The sequence below is a fragment of the Melanostigma gelatinosum genome, assembly GCF_949748355.1.
Source record: "Melanostigma gelatinosum genome assembly, chromosome: 9".
Taxonomy (NCBI): Eukaryota; Metazoa; Chordata; class Actinopteri; order Perciformes; family Zoarcidae; genus Melanostigma; species Melanostigma gelatinosum.
In genome coordinates, this window is record NC_136642.1 from 3,051,956 (window position 1) to 3,078,814 (window position 26,859).

The 26,859-nt window shown below is 46.5% G+C and overlaps 4 protein-coding genes across 6 annotated transcripts; 2 read left to right on the forward strand and 2 right to left on the reverse strand.

The window, feature by feature from the left end:
- The first annotated feature begins 292 nt into the window (after positions 1-292).
- Positions 293-13,237, forward strand: tmod4 (tropomodulin 4 (muscle)). Of its 2 annotated transcripts, none has more exons than XM_079275364.1 (10): positions 293-441; positions 6,353-6,529; positions 7,298-7,454; positions 8,080-8,199; positions 10,291-10,383; positions 11,336-11,466; positions 11,820-11,927; positions 12,224-12,367; positions 12,481-12,625; positions 12,779-13,237. In XM_079275364.1, exons 2-10 carry the CDS (start codon positions 6,428-6,430, stop codon positions 12,802-12,804), a joined length of 1,026 nt encoding a protein of 341 aa, XP_079131490.1. In that variant the 5' UTR covers positions 293-441; positions 6,353-6,427; the 3' UTR covers positions 12,805-13,237. The 2 variants fall into 2 exon arrangements, with proteins under 2 accessions (XP_079131490.1, XP_079131491.1); XM_079275365.1 differs by lacking the exon at positions 293-441 and adding an exon at positions 5,433-5,454.
- Positions 13,238-14,777: 1,540 nt separating this feature from the next.
- Positions 14,778-17,612, reverse strand: scnm1 (sodium channel modifier 1). 2 transcript variants are annotated; one of them, XM_079275618.1, is made up of 8 exons: positions 17,470-17,612; positions 17,251-17,321; positions 17,038-17,126; positions 16,399-16,493; positions 15,971-16,071; positions 15,742-15,878; positions 15,525-15,645; positions 14,778-15,400 (listed from the first exon to the last, which is right to left on the reverse strand). In XM_079275618.1, exons 1-8 carry the CDS (start codon positions 17,518-17,520, stop codon positions 15,292-15,294), a joined length of 774 nt encoding a protein of 257 aa, XP_079131744.1. In that variant the 5' UTR covers positions 17,521-17,612; the 3' UTR covers positions 14,778-15,291. The 2 variants fall into 2 exon arrangements, with proteins under 2 accessions (XP_079131744.1, XP_079131743.1); XM_079275617.1 differs by having other exon boundaries at positions 14,778-15,645.
- A 391-nt stretch (positions 17,613-18,003) lies between these two features.
- Positions 18,004-20,705, forward strand: lysmd1 (LysM, putative peptidoglycan-binding, domain containing 1). Its single transcript, XM_079275226.1, has 3 exons — positions 18,004-18,238; positions 18,904-19,202; positions 19,594-20,705. The coding sequence occupies exons 1-3, from the start codon at positions 18,092-18,094 to the stop codon at positions 19,784-19,786; spliced, it is 639 nt and encodes a 212-aa protein (XP_079131352.1). The 5' UTR covers positions 18,004-18,091; the 3' UTR covers positions 19,787-20,705.
- Positions 20,706-20,893: 188 nt separating this feature from the next.
- Positions 20,894-26,101, reverse strand: tnfaip8l2b (tumor necrosis factor, alpha-induced protein 8-like 2b). Its single transcript, XM_079275227.1, has 3 exons — positions 25,827-26,101; positions 22,509-22,837; positions 20,894-21,936 (listed from the first exon to the last, which is right to left on the reverse strand). The coding sequence occupies exons 2-3, from the start codon at positions 22,824-22,826 to the stop codon at positions 21,694-21,696; spliced, it is 561 nt and encodes a 186-aa protein (XP_079131353.1). The 5' UTR covers positions 22,827-22,837; positions 25,827-26,101; the 3' UTR covers positions 20,894-21,693.
- Positions 26,102-26,859: the final 758 nt, after the last annotated feature.

The following is a 26,859-nucleotide window of genomic DNA, read 5'->3' on the forward strand; positions in this document are numbered from 1 at the left end:
TCAAACGAATATTCTATGATTTGTAAGAAAAATACATGAAGTACAATAACTTTTAATAGAAAGCAAACGAGTTCCGTCTCATTTCCGATGTAGAAGTCGACTCAAACCACTAGATGTCAGCCCTTCTTTTTCTGTCTGCACTTTTAATTGGATGACTGATGAACATATGAGTTAATGCCCCGCTTCTCGCTCTCTCTCGCTCTCTCTCGCTCTCTCTCGCTCCCTCTCTCCCTCTCTCTCTCTCTCTGCCAAAATAACAAAATGCTGACTTCTCAAAATGCTGTCCGTCAGTATGCCTGTTTCAGCATCGCACTCAAGAGAGCGGGGGAGTAGAGGGAGAGAGAGCGAGAGGAGGGGGGAGAAGAAGAAAAAAAAGAAACAACTTTCTCCAACTGCAGGCTCTGCCTTGCCGAGGGGCTTCATCACTGCGCTTCTGTGACGGTAGGTGTGAGGCTGCTTCCTTCTGTTGCTCTGTGTATTTTCTTTTTTTTGTCTCCCCCTCCAGGTTGCCTGTTTGGGGGGGTGGGCTTCATTTTCTTAAGCTCGACCCGCTCATGTGTGAGACTGTGCATTTGTGTCTGAGATGGGACAAAGCTGCAGAATGAATGGGGGACATGTTCCTGTGCAGAGTGTGCTGACTTAATGCTGAACTGGATTTGTTGTTGTAACTACATCTTGTTTTTATCTGCGAGTGTCCAGGTGAAACTCTCCACTTGTCACTCGATGGGGGGGGCTTCTGCAGGGGGTCAAACCTGAAATAGTGTCGCTCTCTAATGAAGCGGTATGTGGTATGTGGTGGCGCTGAGCTGATCATCGCTGTGACGTTCATTCGTCAGAGGCGGTTTGGAGATGTTGTCTCAGTAGGTTGCAGGGTTTGGAAACCGTCCAGTGAAGGTCCATTACTGTTTGACATCTGAGTGTCTGTCACTGGGTTTATTCGTCTTTTGGGGCCTTAATTGGGGTGAACGATGAAGTTGCATAGATGTGACCTTCCTGCAGAGGCAACTCGGTGACAGTGTCAATCTGTGGCAACAATCCGTCTGGTGAAACTGCTCCGCTTCATGCCGTTCTCTGTGAATATCTGCGTCGGTTTTCTGCGGCAGTTCCAAATTTGAGTGACTTTGTTTCACAAATACTGAATTCAACTTTTAAGACTTTCCTTTTGGAGCAAAACCTAAAGTTGTTCTCTGGGTCTGACAAAGTGTTGCTCTGATACAGTCTGAAGCAGCAACCCAAGCCGGGGAGGATTCACACGGCTGGAAGGAGCTGACTTGTGAAGCTAAAATTAAGCTGAGGGCAGATTTGGAATGTTACACTCGGGCAGCAAGACGTGGAGAAGACGACAAATCTTCAGAGCGGTCGGTGGCAGAATGGCAACTTGCAGCCTGATCATTTAAAAAAACTAAATTATGAACAAAGAAACAGACCTCTGCCGAGCAAAGATCAGGGAAACCGAAAGAGATGACCTCAAAGTGTCTTTTCTGCTGCAGTAAAAGCAAAGGCCCTGGCACAGGAGCCGAGTGTCAATCATTCTGGAGCGTTTATGAGCGTACGACCTTTGTCACTGTGAAATCCAAACCCTTGTAATGGTCTTTGACTTATACAACACGAACTCCCCGCTGCTGCTTGTGTCAGTACTCCTATAGCTCCTTAACGCACGAGGGCACAAATCAAACAAGCTCACGTGCACTGAATCAGGTTTTTACTTCACGTATCTCCAAAATAAGTGCCTTCGCCTCACAGACTGCGTGCTCTTCAGATGACTCCACGAACACGCACCGACTCAGAATGAAGCGCCAGCCTGTGAAATCTGTTGACGCTCTAACGGCCGTGACCAAAGTGCCCATGCGCGAAACTCAACAGATGGTTGGAGCGGCAAGACCCGAATCGGTTTCAATAATCGGGGCAGTTGGAGCAGCTGCTTCAGCTCCTGTCGGAGGAAACACGTTGGCTGTGATTTAGAATGGTGGAGCCCAGTTGCTCCCCGTGCAGTCACCTTACACTCTGAACATGTCCTCCGCCTGCTGTTCACTATTGAAACCTTCACAACAAAGAACTCACGCTGCCAGAGTTCCACTTTGTTTGACTTTGACCAAATGGATGTCGGCCAACAGTGGTGCACCGTGTTTAGGCACCGACGTCTCATCCTGGTTCTGATCCGAGTCCAGGACATCAGGACACACAGGCTACGTCCAGACTGCAAGTGGAGCAGATTTGTGTGTCCGACTTGCAAAAATCAAATTCTTTTTTTTCTTGCAGTCCAACTTTATGAAATCAATCTAAATATAATCTGGATTTGCCAAAAAAACAAATGTATTGAAGCTGTCAGTCTGAACAAGGCCCAACTGCTCTGATGGGCCTGTGAAGTCTGCGCAGGTGTTTCAGTTGTTCTGCTTGACTACGGCTCAGGTTGACTTTCCTCTATTGTGAGCAGCAACTTGTCAGTCATTTTGTGTTTTGTCTCACAGCGGGGATTATTGCGTCTATAATATACAACCCATTGTGGGATTGTTAGCACGAGTGTACAGGCCACACGACTATGTTTGTTCCTTTGCAGCATTTCTGTGAGGGCACCGCTGTGACTCACTGTGATTGGGCCACGAGACTCACAGTTGAGCTTTGAATCTGATTTATCTTGTAATCAGTTTCTGATTCTGGTCCAAGTTGGTGAAATGAATTATTGAAGTGAAGCTCACACTCTTGAGTCTTTTATGTGAAGATTCAAATACTGAACAGAACATTTGGTCTTGAGTTGAAGTTCTTGCATTGTTTTTGGTTGTGCAGACACAATAAGACACTGGATGACGAGCTACACATTTAATAGGATTCAGACGCATTCAATTCAATCAGCTGATTGTTTAATGTCCTGTTCCCGCGTTCTCCCACACAGCCATAATTATGATTTTATGACTAATTCTGTTCTGACTTGCTAAGAAGAGTCTCACGTCATTATCTTTCCCGGAGTCGTCGCCCTCTAGGAAACATTCCATCTGTGTCGCGAGGATGCGACCACTCTCTCGAGGTTTGAATGTTGAGTCGCTGTCATTAACCAACCCGAATGAGATGTAGTTTATAACCAGGCTCAGCTGATGTCACGGCTCTCATGCAAACAGCAACTGCAGGTGCAGGAGATGGTTGAGATTTGAATACTGGAAAATGAAACGTCTCGCGGCAGCTGGCAGCGGCAGGTGACGATCCACCGCTCCCAGTGTTGTGTTTTTATCGAGTTCCTGCCGGGACCGTGTGGTCGGAGACTTCCTGGCACGTGGAACGAGCCAAATGAAATATCAAAACACACGTAAACACAATGGTGGGCCTGGCTGTTTGTCTGCTCACTGAGGCTTATTGTTTCTTATCTGCCAAAGTCCATGCAACTACTTTATGATCACTTACTGTAATACAATCAGTGATAAGATGAATTCAGGATTTTTATATCCCTAAACAATGCGAGAAGAGGAAATATACCTTTTTATTATAAGACCCCCAAACCAGTGATCTCTTTCTAAAGGAGTGCACGTCAAAGTAACAAGCAGGATTGGGAAAGGTTCCGAAAGGCTCATTTTTTCACATTTTTGTGACCTGAAAATGGATTTACATGAAGCAGAATAGAACTATTGAGTAAACAAAACAAAAATTGCTTAAATAAATGAATCGATCAATAAATCGTGGCATGATAAACAAATGAATATTCCATCATTTGATGCTTTACTGTAATATCCAACACATCATTCATGTCTGACTGATGACGTTTAATGCATGAGAAGAAGTGAAGATGCTTTTGTTGATGTCACGACTATATTAGCAGGGCCCGACAGTGAGGGTTGCCCAATGTACGGCCTTTGGTTGTCAATCGTTGCAACCACTTTTTAATGTATAAAAAAACAGAGACAGCAAACAGCAAAACGTTCACCCCATAAGCAATACATTTATCATTTCAGTTGCATTCGTGATGTTTAAATATTGCTGTTACAGGTGCGTTTACTTGCGAGACAATCGTGAAGCAAATGAAGTTGTTGGACTGTCGGACGGAAACAACTCGTCAACATCTCAAACAAACAAAGAACCAGATGAACATGAAACAAAAAGGAAAGTCTTGGTTAAGGCTGGGAGAAAGCAACATCTCTTATCTCGATAACATATGACTGATCGCTTCACAGTATCTCAATTACTCAAAATATAAGGGGACAAAAAATGGCAGACATATTTTCAGTTTGGGCGAGCCAAAGCTGATGCCTCCTGTTGCAGTTTGTGTTGAGCCCCGACTACGACACCATCAATGACAACATAATAATGTCGGTGATGTAAAGAGTTTAACGTCTGCCGTTAAGACTCGGAGGCTAAAAGCGTTTCATCACAGCCAGGCTGGTCGATATCCTCCACCGGGTGCTTTGAGCTGCAGCCTCCTTCTCCTCATCCTTTCAAATCTGCTCCGTCTTCCTCTGCGATCCGGTGTTTGTGTCATTGGCTTCACGCGTGAGAGCCGCACAGCGTCGGCGAGGGAAAGTGAGGGAAATCCAGAGGTCTCGTCCAAGGAGACGATCTGAAACGTATGCTAACACGCACACCAGGTTCTCATTCTTTGATTCATCAGCGGGTATCGTTTCATCAGCCACATGTGTATGCATCTCCAGTCACAAGGTGTGTGTGTGTGTGTTTCTAGGCATGTTTGGCACATTGTTTTCTGTGATGGGGGGTCATAGACCTTTATGTCGGTGGGTAAAGTTGCATTGATGTAATTAACACTGGTAAAAGTACAAGTTGTATCCCTGAGAGGATCGCTGAGCCCACGTTTGATGGTGTACTCGTTGCCATCATCACAGATCACAGACGTGATTGCTTCCTGGCTCAATGACGCCGCGCTCTGTGACCTGAGCTGCGTGCGGTGGGTTTCCTTCCTCCGGCCAAGTTGGGATGGAAACATTCGACCTCACAGACCCGATAGCTGCATTGCTCATACTTTGACCCGGAGCCATCACTGCGGGTCTTTCCTTCCCAGCTTCAGCGCTCTTCTGTGTACTTTAAACCTGCTGCTCTTTGCTCTGTCAGTCTGTCGTTGGGTGTTTTCTTCATCACTGGGCGCAGATACAGTCCGGGTGTGTCCACTGCTGTATGAGCGAGTGTCCGTCAATGATAAATAAGGAGTTGCACTTTCCAGCCCTCTCCATTCTGCTATTCTTAGTCTCTGTGGTGAGCTAAGGGTTTAGAGTTACAAAGACTTTGCTCTCTCTCTCTCTCTCTCTCTCTCTCTCTCTCTCTCTCTCTCTCTCTCTCTCTCTCTCTCTCTCTCTCTCTCTCTCTCTCTCTCTCTCTCTCTCTCTCTCTCTCTCTCTCTCTCTCTCTCTCTCTCTCTCTCTCTCTTTAACTTTCTTCACTTCTGTGCTTCGCTCTACCTCTTCTCCTTTCAAACAGCGGGACATCAGTGGGTGGCTGTTCACCTCTCATGAGCTCTTTAAGGTGAGAATGAAGCTGATGGCGGCGTGCGTCCCGGAGGCCGCTGCTGCATATTTATACCGACTCTGCCCTCCAGAGTATTGCAGATTTGTTTTTGGAAATGCATCTGTTATTATCGTCGCCGCGGTTGATAAGCTCAATGAAGATCATGAAAGTGTTTGGTACTCCATGGGGGGTCCCCAGGTATAACGTAAGGACAGGGGGTGGGCCTGGTGTCCTAAGGGTGAGCTGAAATGTCCTCTGTTCACAACCAATACAGTTTGATTTGGACACACTACAGCCCCTTCCCCACTGGACAGAGACCCACTGAACACCTGCTAACATCTGGCTTTTGTCCTCAGTGGGAAAAGTTACAACCAGCGTTCATTCCTGGGACAAATAACTGAGTCACGGGTCCAGCTATGTCACTTGCATTGAGTGAATAAATATCTAATATGTATTTGAGACTGTTCCTAACCTGTTAAAAGTACTCACAGTAACTTCACGATCTTCCATTGTATGTAACTGACTCACTATATTTCTACTCCACTGCATCTCAGAGGGAAATGTTTAACTTCACCACATTTATTTGACAATATTTGCAACTAGTTTGGCTGCGTTGTAGAGTCCGATTCAGCCAATAAACTATGACGTGTACTGTAGCGAACTAGATTCTATCGCAGGGAGAGAGCCAGCCCACTTGGGCTCATAATGAAACTATGGCACGAGAAATTCGACTTTGGCGGCCGCCACAGTCTCGGTAATTGATGGGAAACACTGATATGATGCCGTGTAACTTTATTTACACTAATTGTGTTGCTAAGGGACTCAACTCTAAATAAACAGAGGACACAAGACACGAGAGAAAAACAGACTGATATCCCCCCGCCCCCCCCTCTCTCTCTCTTCCCTTCTCTCATAGTGCCCTCTCGCCCAGAGGTGTGCAGCGGTGTGTATGAGTGAGTGCGTGTGTATGTGAGCCAGAGCCTCAGGAGCCATGTCGGACCCCCGGGACATCGACGAGGATGCCATCCTCAGGGGCCTCAGTGCTGCGGAGCTGGACCAGCTGGACGCTGATCTGCAGGAGATGGACCCCGAGGTACGAGGGAGCGCTTGATGTTTTCCAAACCAGCCGGCTTCTGGTCTCCAACTCCACAGGGCTTTGGTGGGCAGATCTGGCGCCTTGGGGTCCATAAATCCTGCAGCTTTTTGTTCCTATATCGCCGCGGCGTATCTTATTAACGGTCAGCAAAGGAACAACCTGCAGGATGACTGACCTCGAAGAGGAGAGGTGCATTCAGTTCCACTTTATTGCAAAGTCTTCCCTTCAGTGAGCCCACGCGGTGATTACATTCGTTACAAGAAGTGAGCAGCAAGAGAACAAAGGGCCAAAGATCGATTGAAGTGAAATCAAGCGGCAAACTCGACCGTTAAAAGTAACTGTTGCCATAACAAAGTTTCCCAAAAGAAAATGATTTCTAAAAGAAAAGAAAATGCTTCAGGCAGATGCAGCGCATTGGGAAACACCCACATGTTCCAAAGTGTGATACATGTTGTCAAAATGAGAAAAGTAGAAGTGTGATTTACAGAATGCCCTCAGAATAAACTGCTGTAGCTTGTGTCGTCACTGCAGAACCATGTGAATGCACCTCAGAGTTCTATACAGACGTATGAAAGACCTTTGATAACATCGAGCCAATGAAAGTCAGTGATTACAGATCCCCGGCTGCAGCAGATCATCCGATGGGTCCAGACCGAAGCATTTCCTCCTCACTCCGTCCGTCCAGACGCTGAAGCAACGACGAGTCTCTTCTCTCGTCTTCATGTCGTCTTAATCAACATAACGTTTGACCCCTCGTTCCCCCAGAATGCCATGCTGCCCGCTGGCTACCGGCAGCGTGACCAGACGAAGAAGGGCGCAACGGGGGAGTTTGACCGCGACGCCCTGCAGCAGCACTTGGAGAAGCAGGCCCTGGAGCACGAGGACAGGGAGGACCTGGTGCCCTTCACTAGGCAGAAGAAAGGTCTGTTACACACACCGAGTCATCTCAATCTTATGTCGCGACAAAGACACGAAACTGTGTGTGCAAAGACTTAAATCTCCATCGTCTCCCTCACACAGCTGTGCAGTGTTGTACTCTGCGATGCGCCACTGCACAGCAGCTCCGGCTCTTAGCTTCAGGTCCGTGTGGGGCTTTTGCAGCTCACTGAGTCTCGGGGTCATTGCCATCATGGTCCCACAGGCTGACATGTCCTGAGAGTATTTGTCCTGTAGTTCTTGTGGAACTCGATGTAAACAACCAACACCGGATACATCCATGTCCTGTTTTAAAATGAGCTTTTGTTGTTGTTCGTGAAGATAAATGAGGAAAAGATAAGAAAGCACAATCGAGACTCCGGTGGAAAACACAGAGCTGATTAGAGCTGGTCCACAAATCCGAGATAAACCCTGACTTACTTGTGAAACATGATCCAAACAGAGCTTTTACCAAAACAGAGACAAATATACGGTTTAAACTATTCAGACAGAAGAAAGACCTTTGTAGAGTAAAAGACTTTGTTCGCTGACTGATGCACAAACACTCACAACCTCGACACTCTCGTCCTGTCTGGCTCTTAACTCGTCCATTATTTTCTGTCCGTCTCCAGGAAAGTCCTTCGTGCCCAAGAAGCCAGCGGAGATCCCTGTGCACGAGCAGGTGATACTGGAGCCGGAGCTGGAGGAGGCTCTGAAGAATGCCACCGACGCAGAGATGTGTGACATCGCAGGTTAGACCATCACCAGGAACATCAGTTGTAGCAGGTAGTTAGTGTACAGTTACTCAGCAGTCAGTTAGTGTGTTCTGAACCCAGCGCAGGTTTCATTCAGACACTTGATTGACAGCACAAACGATACCAACTGGGATGCAGTCGCTCTTAGTTACAGCTGTGCTTTCGTGCTTCTCCTGCCGATGTTCACGTGTCAAAATATCTGCCGTGAACAGAAAGCTCTGTTCGTCCTGTGACGTGTTTGACCCGGTGCTGATTAAGACCTCAGTGTTTGGTCACAGCGGCTCTGTGGTTCTACAACACAGGCCCAGTTATGTCTCTGCTGCTGGCTTCATGGTCCCTGCTTTACAGACATGGCCAGACGTGCGATGGGGTCCAATTCTCCGCGCTCAGCAGCACAGAAATAAATAAGCCTGGCCCGCGGCCAGAGGAAGGGAGGAGTGAACGCGGCGGCCGAGACTCAGTATCTGCTGGAAACAGACCGGTGGGAAGCTACTGTGACAGACGAGCCACCGCGTTTCTGATCAGAGCTGGGAATCAACAGCGTGATGCGACGAGTCTTCTTGGAGTCTTTTAGAAACCACTTAGAATAGTTTTCCATTGAGGATTTGTGGATTTGACATTTTATTTTTGAATGTACTCTCGATAGTAGTGTTGTTCCTCAATCATCAACATTACAAACAATCATTTGCATGAATGTGACACATTGACATCACGAATGATGTCAATGTGCAGCGGACACTTCAAATAAAGAGCCTCTGTAACTGACCCCAGTTTACAAAAACGGTATCAGACCGCCTCCCTTGCTCAGAAATGAGGCTGAATTGAAATGTAGAGCGTGTTTTCTTTGTTGAGTGTGATCCTCTGAACACAGAGAGACGCAGGCATCCGGAAAGGCAGAGCGGGCAGCGTGTTCAGCCCGTCACAGAGACGGCCTTTTTAACCCTGGATGGAGTCCAGAGGAGGATTAAAGCTCGGTTCGACTCTGTCAGGCTTCTGTTTGGGCTTTTTGGCAAACAGACTAGAAGGGGGCTGAATAGCTGGGCCAACCCGCTCCATGAGGGAGGGAGGGAGAGGGGGAGGGAGGGAGGGAGGGAGGGATCCAACAAGTTCATTTTCACATTTTTCACGTTGCTATATTGAGTTTTTTAGTTTCTGCACTCTGTGTTGTAAAGCCACCGTGGGTTATTCTAAGGAGGCAAACCGGATGACTGGGGGGGGGGGGTGGTGTATGGTCGGTATGCCCCCCCCCCCCACCCCGGAGCAGGCAGCTGTCTCCCTGGCCTCCCGCTCCTCACAAGAACCTTCCCATGGTTCCCCACACCGGGTCAGGAGGCTGGGAAGGGGGGGGGGGGGGGGTGCAGTGACAGCAGTTGGTCGGGTTACAACAGGAGCAAGTCTGCCTCCTCCTGGTCATCACCAGTAACAACAGAACAAGAGAAAGCGGTCATCTGTGCAGAGAGAGAGATGTGGAAGACATTCACAAGTCATTCTGGGTTTTAATTGTTTTTTAACCAATTATATTTTCAACGTAAAAATCTACAGAGAGCCTAAAAGTCTGTTTTATTTCTCACTCTCTGTGGACCAACGTCACACTTCACAGCGTTGCCTCTTAACTGGCTGCTTTCTGTCTTTTAGAAGAAGGTTGTCCAACACGCCAGCAGTGTTCGCCTCTCCTAAAGTGTGTGTGTGTGTGTGTGTGTGTGTGTGTGTGTGTGTGTGTGTGTGTGTGTGTGTGTGTGTGTGTGTGTGTGTGTGTGTGTGTGTGTGTGTGTGTGTGTGTGTGTGTGTGTGTGTGTGTGTGTGTGTGTGTGGTCTTTTAACACTGACTCAGTATCAGCTAGAATAACAGTGAGAAAGCTCGAGGCCCACCCTGAACCTTGTGATTAAATGTGTGCTCTCATTGCTTCCCCTGTGAGATTGCACAGTGATCGAGTTTCCTGCCGAGCTCATCTCATCAAACATAGAGCCACACAGGAGACAAGGGACTGGGTCTCTTCTTTGGACAATCCAGGACATTCAGCATGACGTCATCCAAACATCAGAGACCTTCTGATCTGGTCTTCAGTGATTGCTTTCTTCTACTTGCAGCTATCCTGGGAATGTACACGCTGATGAGCAACAAGCAGTACTACGACGCTCTGGGCACCACAGGAACCATCGCCAACATCGAGGGCATCAACAGTACGTATCAACAGTTGTATGAATTCATACTGAGCTCATATTGAAAGTCACAAGAAAAGTAAACTGAGATTCTTAATCTTATCGACATCGTAACAGGCTGCTCTGTTATGTTGTGGAAACGCCCCCCGAGTCACATGACATGGTAGCACATGCAGGTTGGAGGACATCACATCACGTTGCTATCTTCCCGACTTATTTTAAATGTTTGGCTGATGTTAACTTGGTTGCCATGTTTGAGAGCATGAAAAGCATTGTTTTGGTATCGGCACCGGTAACACCGATTTCAAATGATATCCGTACCGTCTGTAAATCTGCTGAACGGGACCTGATTGTCTGTACACTCTATAAACGCCATGAACAGAGCTTCACAATAAGGGCTGCTGTATAGCATGCATTGGATAAGTCAAATGTAACATCGGGCTAGTAATTGAGTCAAATGGTAAAATAGAAGTCATCCTTTTCTTATTTACCAGAACTGATGGTGGAAGTAGCTTCTCTTAACTTGTATCATGTTTTTTTACAGCACTTTTCTAAAACGTTCTCTGTAAATCCAGTGAACTCGAGTCATCTCGCTTCCGTCTTCTCTCTGTTGAGCGTTGCACATGCACAGTCCTATCCGGTACTTGCAAGAGAAATAGCAGCAGTTTAAGAAGTACAAGTGAGCATTTCAACTGTGGTGCAAACAGAAGTTTCGCTGGGTGCAGAGTCTGATGAGCAGGTTTGTACAGCAGGTCGAACCCTGCACGAAGAACAAAACACACAGCACTTTGTCTTGACGGTTCCTTTCACTGCGACATGTTGAGGATTTTCTCATCTGTGACGTTACGTATGTGACATTTGAAAGAAGGAAAGTTTCCTCTTCTGGGTTCAACACCAACAAATGAATGAGTGAAGCCTTAAACCGGATCACTACGCCCCTCTGGAGCCGAAGCTGTGACGTTGTCTCCTACAGGTGTCGTGAAACCAGATCCATTCAAGATCTTCCCCGACGAGCTGCCCAACCCCACCAACGTGGAGGAAACCCTGGAGAGGATCCACAACAACGACAGCAGCCTGACCGAAGTCAACCTCAACAACATCAAGGTCAGCTGAAAGCTAAAACCCATAAATGACGAGTCGGCATGTTTGCATGTTTGCACTCCTGGTCCCTCGTCTCAAAGTTGATGTGTTTTGGTGAGATGCCTGAAATAAGGTTCTACGATATAAAATGCATCACTAGACTCATGTATTTTGAATATGATAAAAGTTAGTTTGCCAGAGTTTATTTTCTGCAATAATCCAAAATGCAATGAAATAATCCCATTGGCTGTTGACTGGGAACCAGAGTGACGCTGACTTTCCTGGTTGGCCTACGAAAATGCGTCATCCCTTCGGCTCTCTATGAATGAATGAATGAATGCACGGAGCTCTTAAAGGTGACTGTGTCTGTGCTGCAGGACATTCCCATCCCAACGCTGAAGGAGATCTTCGAGGCGATGAAGGGAAACTCTCACGTGGAGTCTCTGAGCATCGCTGCGAGCCGCAGCAACGACCCCGTGGCCTACGTGAGTACCAGCTGACAGATGCGGTTTCTTTTCTCATGTTTTGGTTTGAATTTCTTTAGTGTGAAGAAAAACAATGCGTACTCTTAGAGCCACAGATATTTAAACCTGGCAAGAAGACACTTTTCTGCATCGCTGCCATTTATACGTTACTATTTTGTCGGGCATTGAACCCATAATCCTATCCATAATCCATAATCCTATCCATCCTCAGGTCAAATGAATGGTGGTACCATGTAATGTTTCAGAAGTAAAGGCACTTCAAATGAAGTTTTTGTGCCCACGTGTGTGTTTACCAGTCATGTGCCGAGATGCTGCAGGAGAACACCAGCTTGCAGAGTCTTAATGTTGAGTCCAACTTCATCACTTCGGACGGCATGATGGCGGTCATCAAAGCTATGACCAGCAATGCCACGCTGGTGGAGCTCAAGATCGACAACCAGGTGCGAAACACGTATCCGAAACTACGGCTCTACAGAGCACCTCGGTACTGATGCATCGGGTGAGATTCAACCTGTTTCTGAGCTGTAACACTGGCGAGCGTGTCTCCATGCAGAGGCAGAAGCTGGGAGACTCGGTTGAGATGGAGATCGCCTCCATGTTGGAGAACAACTCCAGCATCCTCAAATTCGGCTACCACTTCACCCAGCAGGGTCCCCGCGCCAGAGCGGCCACGGCGATCACACGAAACAACGACATGAGTGAGAACATAATTACTGATCTCCATGTGGAATTCTGCAACGATTGGAGCTAATCTTTAAGATGCACTGAGCAGGATTAGCGTGTGAAGTGTGTTTCAGGACCGTCTTTTACCTGTTATTGCGTGTCCTATCTCGTCTTTCTTCTCTCTGCAGTTCGCCAGCAGAGATTGAGATGGTGAATTCGAATTCGATGGTGAAAGCGAGGCGCGAACAGAAGAGCCACTTCAGCCCCGTGGAGCCTTCGGACAGACCAGCCTCCTGCCAGCGTCCTCCATGCGGAGCGCCGGAGCTGAACCAATCCTCCCCGAATGAGCCCGGGTCGCTGAGCGCGGTGCGACCCACCTAACACCCATGTGCAACCATTTCATTTCATTTTCCGCAGCCAGCTTTTTTTTTTGTAGACTGTGCTGAATTCACCATAAAGGCATGTACAGGTCACAAGCAAAATGTGAGGTGTCTTCTTTTTTTGTGCTTTTATCCTCATCCTCCTCTTCATCATCATCCAAAAACACACGTTTCATTCATGAAAAAAAAAACATTTTCAAATGTGGTGCTATCTGTGGGAAGAAAACAAACTGTAAATACTTTAAATAAAAATATATGTTCAAGTAATTTTTTGTAAATGTTTGGGAAGTTTAATTTGATTGTTTCTACGCCTTTATATCGGATATGTGAAGAGCATTCTGAACAAGTTTAAATGCACCAAAGAGGTGCATATTTCGGTGCATTTCATTGTCTGTAGCTGGAACGGGACAGAATTGTTTTGCAGAAGCTCAAATGAACCTCTAATCATATTCATATCAACACTGGACAAACTAGATTTGAACCCAAACAGAACGCTGTAAGACTGAACAGGTCCATCACAAAAAGTAAATGATTGAGTCGATGATTCTCTTCACAGTTTATGGGGAACTTCACGTGATCATTTCCCCCCTTCGATTGACAAATACTGCAGCATTTCAGCGCTGAACCCTTCACATGAAGAGTCACAGCGCGTTAATCCCTTTAAAGTCGCTCCTGATCCCCTCACTCCCCTCGAGCACCTGAGCTATTTTTACCCCTGAACCCTGATGGGACCCGTAACCGCGTCCGCTGGGCTTCAGTTACCTTGTTCCAAATATACAAGAGCCGACTTGAAGAGGGTTGCACCCACAGACTTTTATGAGCACTAACAGCTGCTAACCTCTGAGGATCCTTCCACTGCCTCCTCTTTCATTTCTTCCTCCTACTTTTCCCTCATTTACTTTGAAGCGCTCCGACTTAATGTCAATCTTGCATGAAACGCAGAAAGCCAGACTTCTGAAAGGTCACACCTTTGAAAGCCATTCGGGCTTCGCTGACATTTGGCACCTTGAGATGATTTAGAGTCGGCGATGTCTCGCCACAAACTATTCCGAGAGTTCCTCTCCTCTTTGACCGTTTATTGTAGTGACGCTGGCTGCTGTGCATGCTGGGACAGACGCTTTTACTGTAATTACGTTCTGTTTATTTCTTTTTTATACATCCAGATTTGCGTCACGCGTATATGAAAGGAGTAGAAGTGAAATGTCAGGTGTGATATTAAAGGTCACCAGAAGTTAAACGTTGGTGATTTGACTTCAAAGCGTTTCACAAGTGTTCTCGTGTCATTCTGCCAACGAGTCGGAGATTATTCAGGGCCTTCTGGTGGCGACGCTCTCGGCTCGCAACTACTGAAGTGCGCGTGCTTTTCGACACATATTAGCGGTGTCATCGGAAACTAACCCACGCTAAGTCCCGCTGACCCTGGCGGTGTTATCCAATTCATACCAACCGTGTGCCGCGAGCAGCGCTGAACGAGCAGCCTGTGAAGAACGCCAAGCGGTGGCTCCGCTACCCAGATCAGCACCGACGGGCTGTGTGACTGAGGAGGCCTGACACAGAGGAGCTGGAGCTCAAGTGAAAGGGGGTTGAAATGTAATAGACAATAAGAAGGTGTTGAAAATCTCTCTTGTTCTGTAGTTCCTTTGAGTTCATACTGTAACTATCCTCACAACGTACGTACTGGTTCATGCAGAATGCGTTCCATTGGGACACGCACACTCTCTCATAACATGGCACCTTGAACTTTGACCCTCTTGCTCACATAGCTGCTGCGCAAAGGATTGTGGGTACGAATAGCCGGAAAAGCATGCTGGCTTGCAAACTGCAAAGATGTTTTGGCATCCTGCATTTGACATACTATGTATTGGGACGAACTACATCTTTTTCTGGCATACTAAATGCAGTGGCGGCTGGTGGAACATGTTCTAGGTAGGGCTGTGCCACATCCAATCAAGCAAACATCCCAGTATGATTTAATGCAGAAACAATTGAGGGACAATTTGTGTAGTTTATTATTATTTATTTTATTTGTTGTGGCTCTTATGTAACAATGTACAAAATAAGCTGTGTGAAAATAACTGTTTTCGTGTTTTTGTGAGTTTCCTGGCACAATGAAAGCATCAAGAGCAGCAGCCGATGCTCACTGGGGACCAGCCGGCTTCCATTAAAACAAAGTGAGTCCCAACACCACACAGGCGCTGAAGAATCAGCTCCGGAAAACAAAGGTTGATGAATAGAAGGCGGAGCTGAGGCTGCTTCAAACAGCACCGTGGCCTCTGAATGCACCACTGTGCTACAAGTTAAGCTGTGTTTTCCCACAGTTCTCAGTCCTTCCTCGGTGACTTGCAGGAAGCAGGCTCCTCCTCGTCCGAATCAAACTCCACGTTCTCGTCTCTCACCCACTGGCCGCTCCGGTCCTTCAGCCAGCCGTCACTAAGAAATAGACGAAGCAAGATGAAAGCAGCGCCACCATGTTGGTACAGTTAGATATATACTGAGCTGACTTCCACTAGTGATGACGCACAACGTCAGACTTACAAAACCCACAGTCCTGTACCTTTTCAGTTTGAGATAGTGCTCCAGCTCTCTCCTCCTCTGGGCTGTTATAGGCTCCGCCTCCTGTGTCCCGGCACCCGCAGCTTCATCTATGTCTTCTGATGGATGTGAGCCTTCATCAGCTACAGGTGACAAAAACATGCCCTCAATTAGAGCACACTGGGAGCAGGGTTCTCCTCAACAACGTCTGGACATGAAAGATTTCCTCTGGACTTCACCTGCAGAAGGCTTTTGTGATAAACTGTTTGAAACTTCAGATTTCCAACATGCGTTTTCTTGTTCCGATCCCGTTTTGCTGGAAGACTTGCAGCTGATTTCTGAGCCAGTGCTCAGCGGCTCCTTTTCAGATTTCGTGCTTGAAAATAATAATAATAGATTCACGTTAAAAATGGTGTATTTTAAATATTTGTGGGACTTTAGATGCTTTAAAAAACCCAACTCGCTCACCTGGTGTTTGTATGGCAGCTGTTATATGGTACGGTCTTCAATAAAGCGTGATGCGTCAGCCTCCGTGTTTGTGCCAGCAAAGGAGCTGAACAGGACGGTTCCTAAAAACAAAACAATGCATGTGGAATTGTAGAGAGAGAGAGAGGTCAGCTCTACTAAATGCTCCGTCAAGTGTTGTTTATCTTTTCCACAGCAGACAGAATAAAGTCATCTGTCAGAGTCATGTGGAAGTCACACTGGGGCTAAAAACGGCCTTCAACACAAGACAACACGGCTGGACGGTGTCAGTCAGACAAAGAAAGACTACGTTTGTTCAGCTCACTGTGTTCTTCTCCAGTGAGGATTCTTTGACCTTCTGCCTGACTCGACTCCCGTCTGTCGTCCCAGAAACAACTTTTCCGCACAAACAGCAGCAGTTAGTCACCAACCTGCCGCGTGTCTTCGGCCTGGACGTAGTTTTCGTGGAGCCGTTTTGTCCTTTCATTCTTCAGTCGCGCTTTCTTGCCATAGAATGCTTTTAATCCTGACGAAATGCAACACAACAAAACAATAATTGTCTGTTGTATATGCCACTGATAATTACTTTAAGAAAATATAACAATACATACATCAGATTATTTGCCACATCATCTACACCGTAGTTGTGTAGCTGTGCTTTCTGGTTGTATTATTCCAACATGGACAATGTTGCAAACCAATAAGCTGGTCAGCTTTATGCTAATATTGGATTTTATGATTTTTATTAAATCATTGTGATAAAGTGAGAGTGACTTGACTCCTCAGGAGTTTAATGTATTTTCTGCTTTCTGGTTATGTTATGCATAAACAGCCTCTTCATTGATTCAGCACAATACAAATAAAATCACGTGACTGCTGTTCAGTAGTCAGCTATCGCATTCATTCACATTTCACATTAAGGCTCAGTTTGTTCTTCCTTTAAACGATGTGGGGATATCAAGTCCAGTTTTACCATGAAGTAGAAAAGGAGACCTAACCCCTTTGTCCACAGGATAACCTGTGGAATGAAGTGAACATGATAAATACGAGTGACTCTTCCGACGTCTCACCTTCCAGATGCCTTTTCCCGTTCCTGTGGACCGTCAGCGTATCGACCGTATCAAACACGGGACGGTAAGAGCACACAACGCACGTGTATCTAGAAAAGCAAATAAACAGGCTGAATTTAAACTTCATGTGATTTGTAACTGTGCAGCCATCAACAACATAAAGTTACAAGACTTTCAACATAAAACATGTCGGTGTGTTAAAGTTAATTTCACCTTCCGTTTTTCATCAGAGCCGCTTCATCTTCTGGTATGAAATGAGACAGAAGATCTGCTACGCGACGTTTCTGAAACACAATTTTATTACAGTTTCAAAATATGTATCTCTCACACTACTGGTGGCTTATGCAGTTAGCTAGCAGGATGCTAACCATAACAACATGAATAACGTAATGAATATATTATACAAAGGCAAAAAATTAAATAAAATGTCACCTGAAGTATGTTTAGCTGACTCTTGTCATCACCTTCTCTTTTAAAAGACATGATTGTTATGATTGACAGCCTGCAAATAGATGTCAATAACAGGTTAGCATAGCTGCATGGTAGCTACTTCCTCTTCTTCTTCTTTGGGTTTATAAACAGTAGTGGCATTCTTTTTTAGTTGCATTACTGCCTCCTACTGGACGGCCACTGCTAAATCATGATAGCAATGTTGCATTCCGGATCGGAAAAAAAAATGGGAAAGTACAAATTATGTTTGAAATGAATACATGTCGTTATGTATTCATGTTTGAAATATGTGGTTCACCCCAGTTTTTAGATGTTTATATGTAATTTACTACAAGTCGTGTGTGTGTAACGCTCAGGAAACCGTAAAATGAGCAGAAATATCCAATCGCCGCGTGGCAAATGGATTAATAATGTTTCACGGCCTCAATTTGTTCCAGATATTCCGATCATTCATGAATGCAACGCATGTGACAACTCATGGGATTGACGGAACTCTGGCAGCCATGGTAACTAATGGCAGCCAGCGTTCTTACGATGTGAATAACATGAAAGTTTAAGGATTTTTGCTCGGTTTCGCCAACTTTGCGCCAAGTGGTTCACGACCATGTCCGGCCTACTTAACGGGAGCCGCACGGGGTCTTACGGGAGTTTGGTCCGGTCTCCGCTTTGTCCGGTTCGACAGAGGCTCGTTGAACACAAACTTCAGCCAGAAGACACACTACAAGGCCTGTCCCTGAAGTATGGAGTCTCTGTAAGTATTCACTCGTTAACTTAGTGTCTATTTCTCTTCTCGGCATTACATTTGGGCCTAAAAACTGACATTGGAGATGTATGATATTGTAATATCATGCCTCCTAATGGGATAATCTTAATAACAATAATAATAACTTTATTTATATAACACCTTTAATTAAAAACAGTTATAAAGTGCTTTGACAGACAAAAGCAGCAAAAACAAGGAAGTAATAAGCTCAGTGAGACAGTTTATACAATAAAAATAAATATATAAATATATGTAAATAATTTAGTAAAATCAACAAATAAAACAGTAAAGCGACGACATCACATAAAAGCCAGTCTGTAAAAATGTGCTTTAAAAAGTGATTTAAAAGATATCCATGATTTGCTATATTCTGATGTTCAAAATGAACATTTAATATCGTTTTAACGACTTTGTGTGTTACATTTTTTCTTGCTGTCTTTCTTTTAAATGTTTTATTGTGGTTCAGTGAAATTAAATATCCAAAATCACAAGCAGCACAGCACTTATGATTGAAGGAAATTATGTATTCAATTTGCATGAATTAATTGGTGTGTTGTCCTGCTGATTTTAGTAAAAAAGTTGCTCTGAACTTTCATATTTTTTACGTGATACTTTCGTCACGTTTGAACTGATGATGTAACTTTTTTTTACAGATGGAGCAAATCAAAAGAGCCAACCGGCTGTACACCAACGAGTCGATATTCCTGAAGAGGTCCCTGTGGATCCCCGTGCTGTCGGACTCGGACCACTGTGGTAACTGGGTGCATTTGGTTGGAGAGGACCGTGACGTAGACGGCTCTGGGCTCACGGCGAGCTCCTCTGAGAGGAAGCACAACGACGACAAAGACGGGACGTCAGACCTCACTCCAGTGGCGTTCTTTAAACGGCTGGATGGCTTGATAAGTCAGTCCAAGCGTGCTGCCGTCAAAGGATGCCAGGACGCAGAGAAGAGGTAGGACTGCCCGGCTCTCACTGCTTACCTGTTGTTTATTTATGTAATTTATGTAACTTCTAAATACACACCATCTGCTGCTGGCTGTGTACGAGTCAAACACTGAACACACACCTTCCATCTCCCTTTGCCTCGTCATCGTTATGAACCACTTCCAGCACTTTAGCAGACACGTTAAGCGACTGAACAATATAAATGTCAACGCATGTTACATATAAGTGTGAGCTGCAGGAGACCTGTTTGATATTTTAGCAGGATTCATACTCTCAGAGCAAGAGGCGCTCTATTCAAATACAATCGACAGCTGGCAAAGATGAATGCAGGCTGACTGTGTGAATCACGTCGGCCCTCAGACTTCTCATCTTCTTCTCCATCCGTTGATTCTTCACAGGGTTGCGGCCATAGAAGCAGCTTGCACCAGCGGGACATCGGACAGGCGGCCGTTTGAAAGGTCTCAGAGCGCTGCTTTGTCTTCCAGAGCGCAGCAGCAGCAGCAGGCGTCGCATGTGGCGGTGCCTCTGACCATCACCGAGCTCACCAATCGCTCAGTGAGTGACCGGCAGGACGAGATCTTCCAGCTGTGACGTGTTGTTCCTGCCGTCTCTGTGATCATTAAAGGAAACGCTCTCAGAAAGCCACGTCGCAGGGTTCAGCCTTATAAATGAGCATCGCAGACAAAGGAACAGTCTGTCATCCTGCTGCCGTGCGGACGTTTCCTTTCATTCAGCCATATGATGTAGACCGTTATACAATGGCAAGTTCCACTGTCTTACGCGCATAATGCACTTCTGTAGCCTTCTCATTTATTTGTTGACAGTACATCAGGGGCCTCCACCAAAGTACATCAGGGGCCTCCAGCAAGTAGCTCTACCTGTTTGAGTGGCTTGCTGAAGGTTCACAGACATCCCGCCCCCTTTCTCACGTAACGTTTGAGGATGTTGGCGGACCAGCAAGCACACAGCAGATTTCACTATGACTACAGAAAACTAGGGGGGTAGCTTAGTTTACATATTTATTTTCACTGTTATGAATGCTCGTGTCTCGTTTGCGGCGCGAGCGTGTCGGTACAGCAGCTGTTCAGGACTCTCTGGCTTCTGTTTAGCTTTGTTTACCAAAGTGACGAGGAAGGCCATCGCAGCACTAGAGGCTTCCTTTGGTGACGCGACGCAAAAAAGCCTTTTGCCAACAGCAGGACTGAAATAGAACGTTTTTAAAATGACCATGAAATGAAGACGGGAGTTATGTCTGTTATTGACGATGTAGAACGCGGTGCTGTGAGGAGCTCGCTGCTACTTTCATTCCTTCAAATGATCTGCCAGAAGTACAAAAGGCTGGATTGTGGCTCATGAAGAGCTTCATGTGGCCCGTAGCCGGGTTTGGCTTGTTTTCACGAGCGAGCGTGAAATGTAAGAATCACAGGCTGGTTCAGTCACGTGACTCTTCATACGGTCAACTCAACAAGCGGTCCGCGTGTGACTCTCTGCCTCACAGCCTGACGCTGCAAACGTCGGCCAAGTTTTCAGCCTGAAGCCTTTCAGCCGAGGCAAGAATATGAATCATGTTCACTGGAATATTAAGAGCACAAAGTTCTCTTTGTTACTGCTGAAGAATATAAACGGCAATGTAGCGAAAGTACAACAAGGGGCAAGTCCTTAAGAGCGTCTTTTGAGAAAAATCTTTATTATTTATGTGCATTTTTTTATAGTTTCGTATTAGTTTTGTAAAGTTCACTTTAGAATGTAAGAAATGTTTTGTGTGTGTGTGTGTGTGTGTGGGGGGGGGGGGGGTGCGTGTGCGTGCGGGCACAGAAACTGTTGACTCTGAAAAGCACTTGATATTTCAAAACATCTTTCTGTAACTTTATAGTTTAACTTTCCTCCTTGTTATCGCTCAAACAAATAAGAACATATAAAAGCAATTTAAACGCTGAGTTATGTTTGGTGGCGTGTCCGGCCGTCTCTGTCTTGTGTAATGTAAAACCAAAGAATAACACCTGTCTCAATCTCAGCCACTGTCTGTGGTTCAATGTTCAGAAAAACACAAATTAAAGGATTAACATTGAAGCTCGTTCAGTCAGCACCGTTTTGAGAGTCCGGTGTTTTTGTTCATGCTTCTAAACGTGTGTTGAAGCGGAGCTGCCGCGGTGGTCCAGTTCTTTGTCGTCTCGCTGCCGCCTCAGTGAAGACGCTGCGCTGCGTCCGGACCACCAGAGGGCAGTGCAGTGTCACAGTGGCACCGCTCTTTATGCACGCTTCCTCCTCTGCAGACACAACATCAGTAGCTCACAATGAAACATTACAACTGTACACTATATATCACCTATAAAAACGTGAGGAATAAGTCCACCGGCTGTGTTTGTATCGCACACGGTCTTTAAGAACCACGTGGCAGCGGCTTTGTTCTTGGGTCACTTGTCTTGCAGGTCCTCCGCAGCATTAAGACCAGTCTTGGGTGCGTAATGGCCGTTGAGCTCCCAGTGTCTGTTTCTAGGTCATATTGTCCCGTCCTCCACCAGTTTGTTGAGTCCTTTGCAGATCCGGGTGAGGTTGGGTCTGAAGGAGCCGCTGGGCTCGTACAGCTTGGTCAGGAGCTCCGGGTCCGAGTAATGGTTGAAGACGTGGTTGATGCGGCCGTGGGATTTGGGGGTGAGGTGGGTGTTGACCAGCTTCAGCAGCAGATCCCTGCAGCCGGTCAGGAGTTCTTCCATCACGGCTTTGTCAAAGGTGAAGTCCACCTGCGGGAGGGGGGACACAATGTAAGAACGTTATTAGTACGAGGGTCATCTCTGATATCTGTGTTTGACTCAGGACCTCATCGGAAAGTGGAGTTTTACTGGAAGTTTTGAGACACAAAAGTTAGCAGTTAGCTCTTGGGGGGCTGTGAGAGAGCGACGGCGTTTGTGAGAGGGAAGGAGGAGTTCACATCTCATGTCGTGACGGCTTCATGTCGTCTACAGTCATCGTGGTGACACCCATCACTTTGTGGACGGATGTTTTGAAACCTTGAGTTCAGCGATTTCGCCATCGCCAACTTGGATTAAGGCCGTTGCCGTGTTGTTGACGTTTTGTTTCCCAATAAAATAACGTGGCGTTAAGTAATCGTTTGCATAGTTGCACTTAAATGACTCGATGACAATGTTGAGCCGCGTACATGTTGACTCTTGAATACAGAATAGAAAGACCGTCGGTGTTTATCTTCACCGCATCAGTTTTAAAGGACTCTGTTGTCTTTATCCCGATGTGATTTATCGATTTATTGATTAATCCGTGTCAGAGAAAAGTACTTTCATCTCATGTGGACACGCACCTCGTAGAAGCTGATGGCCGTCATGGCCCCCTGGTGCAGCTTCCTCTTAAAGTCCGTGGCCACTCCCAGCTCCTCCGTGCTGAAGCGGTTGTTCCTGAACAGCAGGCCGATCTTCACGGCGATCTTGATCAGGTCTTTGATCACCTTCTGGGCCTCCGACTTATTGCCCGAGTACTCCTTGGAGACGCGGTACAGGTCGTCCAGGATCTCGCTGGTGGTGTCGTCGATGAACATCTGGACGGAACTTTTGGTGGCCATGGAGCTGAGGATCTTCTTCTGCGCCCTCAAGGCCATGTCCTTGGAGCTGAAGGCGTCCATGGTTGCCTGAACTGTGAGGGAGAAGAAAGAAACATTTTTCAAGTTGTAGATGTAGCAAATGAGTCGTTTCAAACATTAGGACTGAAGAAGACCATGAAGTTGCTCTTTATACTCAAAGTGTCGCTGGAGTTTTCTTCTCCATGCACCTTGGACGTAGGGGAGGGTGTGCCAGAAACCCCCACCACGCTAATCCATGACTGACATTAGCAAACTGCACATCAAATAAAGAAAATTGAACATTTGCCAGCTCAGCTTTTCTCCGAGTGGATTGTGAGAGCTCACTGGTGTGTAACATTTAGAATTTGTCTCTTTCTGCAGATTGTTTTTCCACTGCATGAATACAAAAGTGCTCCATGTAAGAGGAGAGTTCCCGCTTGACCAAAAATAATGACGATATTTATAGACCCCGCGTCCTTAAGAAGAAGAGGAAGAGCAACGTTTCCACATCTGGTTGCCGCTCTTTTGCTGGCGGACAGCGAGCAGCTCCAGTGGAGGAGTCGGAGGTTAAGTGGTGCGTTCAAGGGCCAACCGTTTGTTGTTGTGGCGGCTCGGGGGGGCGACATATGTTCACCTCTCTGACCCACATGTCCCACATGATCTGGGGATTTGAAACCGGCGAACTAGTCGTTACTTCGACTCTCCAACCTTCAGATTGCCACCTGTCCAGACACCGCTCACACACAAGCACATATCAGTGACACAATGAACAGTCGAAGCTCAAGTATTTGTTGATTTATGGAAAATGAAAGTGCTGGTTGAGTTATTTACTGACGCTGTAAAAACACAGCGCATCGTGTCGGTTAGAAAACGCTGCTTTTCTGTAACTTTAGTTGCAGCTTGTGTTTGTTTTTGTATCTGCCGTGAACATAAGATGCCAAAAGGGAAAAGCGCACCACGCAAGGGACTCCACAGAGGCTTTGAATTCATCCACCGAGACTTTAACCACACCTAGCATCGACCGCAGAGAAGCCCCCGCGGGAGGTCATCGGCATGCACGCTGCAGGCAATGACACAGCTACGAGATCCACTGTTTATCTTCCACTGTCTACACAGTTAGAATGAATTCCCTGATCTCCAACATGAAAGCAGGCAGATTCTGAGTGCATCATTCAGAGGAAAACTACATTTACGTTTGATTTAGTTGAGAGAGTTGGAGAGGAGAATAAAGGCTGAACGGATCAGAGTGACATGACTGACAATACATGAAGCAAACACATGTCCTCGTAGAGCACTTAGTACTTGTTTTACCTCCAATCCCACAAACACAAAGAACAATGCATGTCTTATTGTACATTCTTGACTCCCACTGCTCCTCAGTCCGAAGTATTTGCGGTGAGCGAGACGGAGTCGACAAAGACGTACAGTATATCTCTCGCATGCATCAGTGCTGCTGAGACTTCGTGTGTCCTCTCCCACTTCCTGTGTGATCTGGCCTCGCGTTCACACATTTCTATAGACCCGGAGTGTTCAAACAGTTTGCTGAGCAGCTTTCAGCTGTAACTTTCAGTGCTCTGAATCCCACTTCTGGCCTGTGTGGACAAGTATTGTGAGAGGAGCAGGAAGGCTGCATAGCTGAGGCAGGTCCATGCCTGCTGGTCCCAGATTGCATCAGTGGCTGATGAGAGCGAGCACCCTGAGCCCGATGGAGGGACATGCCCGCAGTGAGATGTGACTCGCTGGCTGCTTGGCTTCTCTTGTTTTATTTATTTTGTGCTCCTACATAGTTTGTTTTATGCAGATCCATCAGAAGATTGAGGCCGTTTGACGAGAGCCTTGAAACCTTTCAGTGTCGCGGCAGCACATCGCCATGGAACCACTTCTTGCGTGTGTGTGTGTGTGTGTGTGTGTGTGTGTGTGTGTAAACCCTCTCACAGGGCTCAGAGGGGGATTCATGAAGGCCCCTCTTGACTCAGCCGATCAAAATGTGCCTTGTGTTATTAGAGCGCATTACAGGGCTCGACAGATCGACATCCTCACTGACTTTCATCACCTGGGGATGAGCAAGAGGGGGGGGGGGGGGGGTCGGGGCTGAGGTCTCTGTTAGCCTTTGATCAGATTGAACAATAAGAATGTTCCAGAAAAAAACAACAAAAAAAGCCATACCACTCAATCGGATGGAAACAAGGAGGCCATTGTTGAAAGGTCCTCGCTGAGCTACAGCGGTTGTAGTGGAACAGGTGGAAACTTCTCAGTTTCTCCTGGTGATGAACCGAAGAGGATTAAAGAGTAACAGTTAAACAACCGGATGTGTCAGGATGAAATGCTACTTCCGCTGTGCGTGTTTGAACCGCGCTGAAGGTCTTGTTTCCGTCTTTAACACCAATGTTTTTATTTATTTCGTCTCTTCTTGAATTCTTTATGCAAATTAGGTTAGTGCCGGTTAGTTTGCTTACCTCTTCATTTGACCAATCTTATGTTTTATGTGCTTTTTTAATAATAGACAAGAAGGTATTTTGAAATCCTTCAAAAAAAACCCCACATATTGCAGTCTGTCTCTGAACATTGCACAACCCTCACAGATAGTCGTTGCTCAAACGGGAAGCGAAACAGACAGCAGTTGGTTTAAGCGTCGGAGAGCCACAAGCCGAGGGCCTCGGATAGAATCCGTCCCTCGTATCTGAGCGACGACGAGAGAGACCCCCCCCCCCCCCCCCCCCAACATCTATCTATGACTTTACTACAAATCAGAGCAGGCCAGTGAGGAAGGGAAAGTGCTCCGCCTCCAGAGTTGAGTTGACCGAGCCCTCAAGTGTCTGGCAAACAAAAAAGTGTGAGCGCAACATCTGTGCATTGTCAACTGTGCTCCAGCATGACTGCATGACTCCCAGCTCAAGATGGGGAAGTGGAGAGAAGTCACACAGTTTGTTCCAATCACACTCTCAATGTTTCCGCAAACAAACAAACAAACAAACAAGAAAGGAGGACATCGCACTAATCTGGGCCGAGAGGATTCTTCTTTTCTTCTTTGCTGTCACATGAACGCGGTAGAAGTTCTCTTACCTGTGATGCTGCTGGTCTGTCAGATCTCTCTCTCTCTCTTTGCTCTGTCTCTCAGGTTGACAGCACAGTTTAAATTGATCCCTTCATCTTCACCACGAGCAGAACCAAAAACCTTGAAAGAAGAAAAAAGCAGCCCTCCTGCAGCGCTTGTGTCAGTGCTGCCACCCTGTCTGAAGATAATGTTGAGTTGTACTTCCTTGAGGAACTAAATTGCTTTGACACACCCCTTAGTGTCTCTCTCTCTCTCTCTCTCTCTCTCTCTCTCTCTCTCTCTCTCTCTCTCTCTCTCTCTCTCTCTCTTCCCCCCCCCCCCCTTCCTATCTTTGTGTTTCCCTCTGAAAGTCGACCTCTCCAGCCTCGCTGTATTTCTGTCTTTGCCCCTCACACCTCGGTCCCGTCTCTTCTCAGTGTTGCTGACGTTGTGCCTCTGCTTGTTCTGACAAGTGAAAACCCCAGAAAGAATTTAGCAATAATCCAGGGATGCAGCCGGTTGAAAGGGGAGTGGCTCAACCCCCCCCCCCCCCTTGTGTGTGTGTGTGTGTGTGTGTGTGTGTGTGTGTGTGTGTGTGTGTGTGTGTGTGTGTGTGTGTGTGTGTGTGTGTGTGTGTGTGTGTGTGTGTGTGTGTGTGTGTGTGTGTGTGTGTGTTCACCTGCCCTGGAATGCAGCTCCTGTCAGTGCGGCCGAGCTCCATGTCCCTCCCCGTGTGTGTGTCACCTATTCAGGGTAGAATGAAAACAATGAGTAGCCCTCTGAAGTGCACCCTCTGACGTCTGGCTCGCTACACAGACCCGTTTGCACCGGAGCATGAATAAGCCTCTAATACAATGAGACTCTAACATAATATAGCATGCGTTATTTTAATACAAGCCGGTGTTATCGTGCTCTGGGGGGGGGGGGGCGGGGGGGGGGGGGGGGGGGGGGGAGATAATGGCAGTACATTTAAATCACATGCAGACTTTTCTTATATGCAGTTGGGGCTTCAGCTGTATGTTTCCAACCTGTAATTAAATGTTGTCAACCTTTCATGTATTT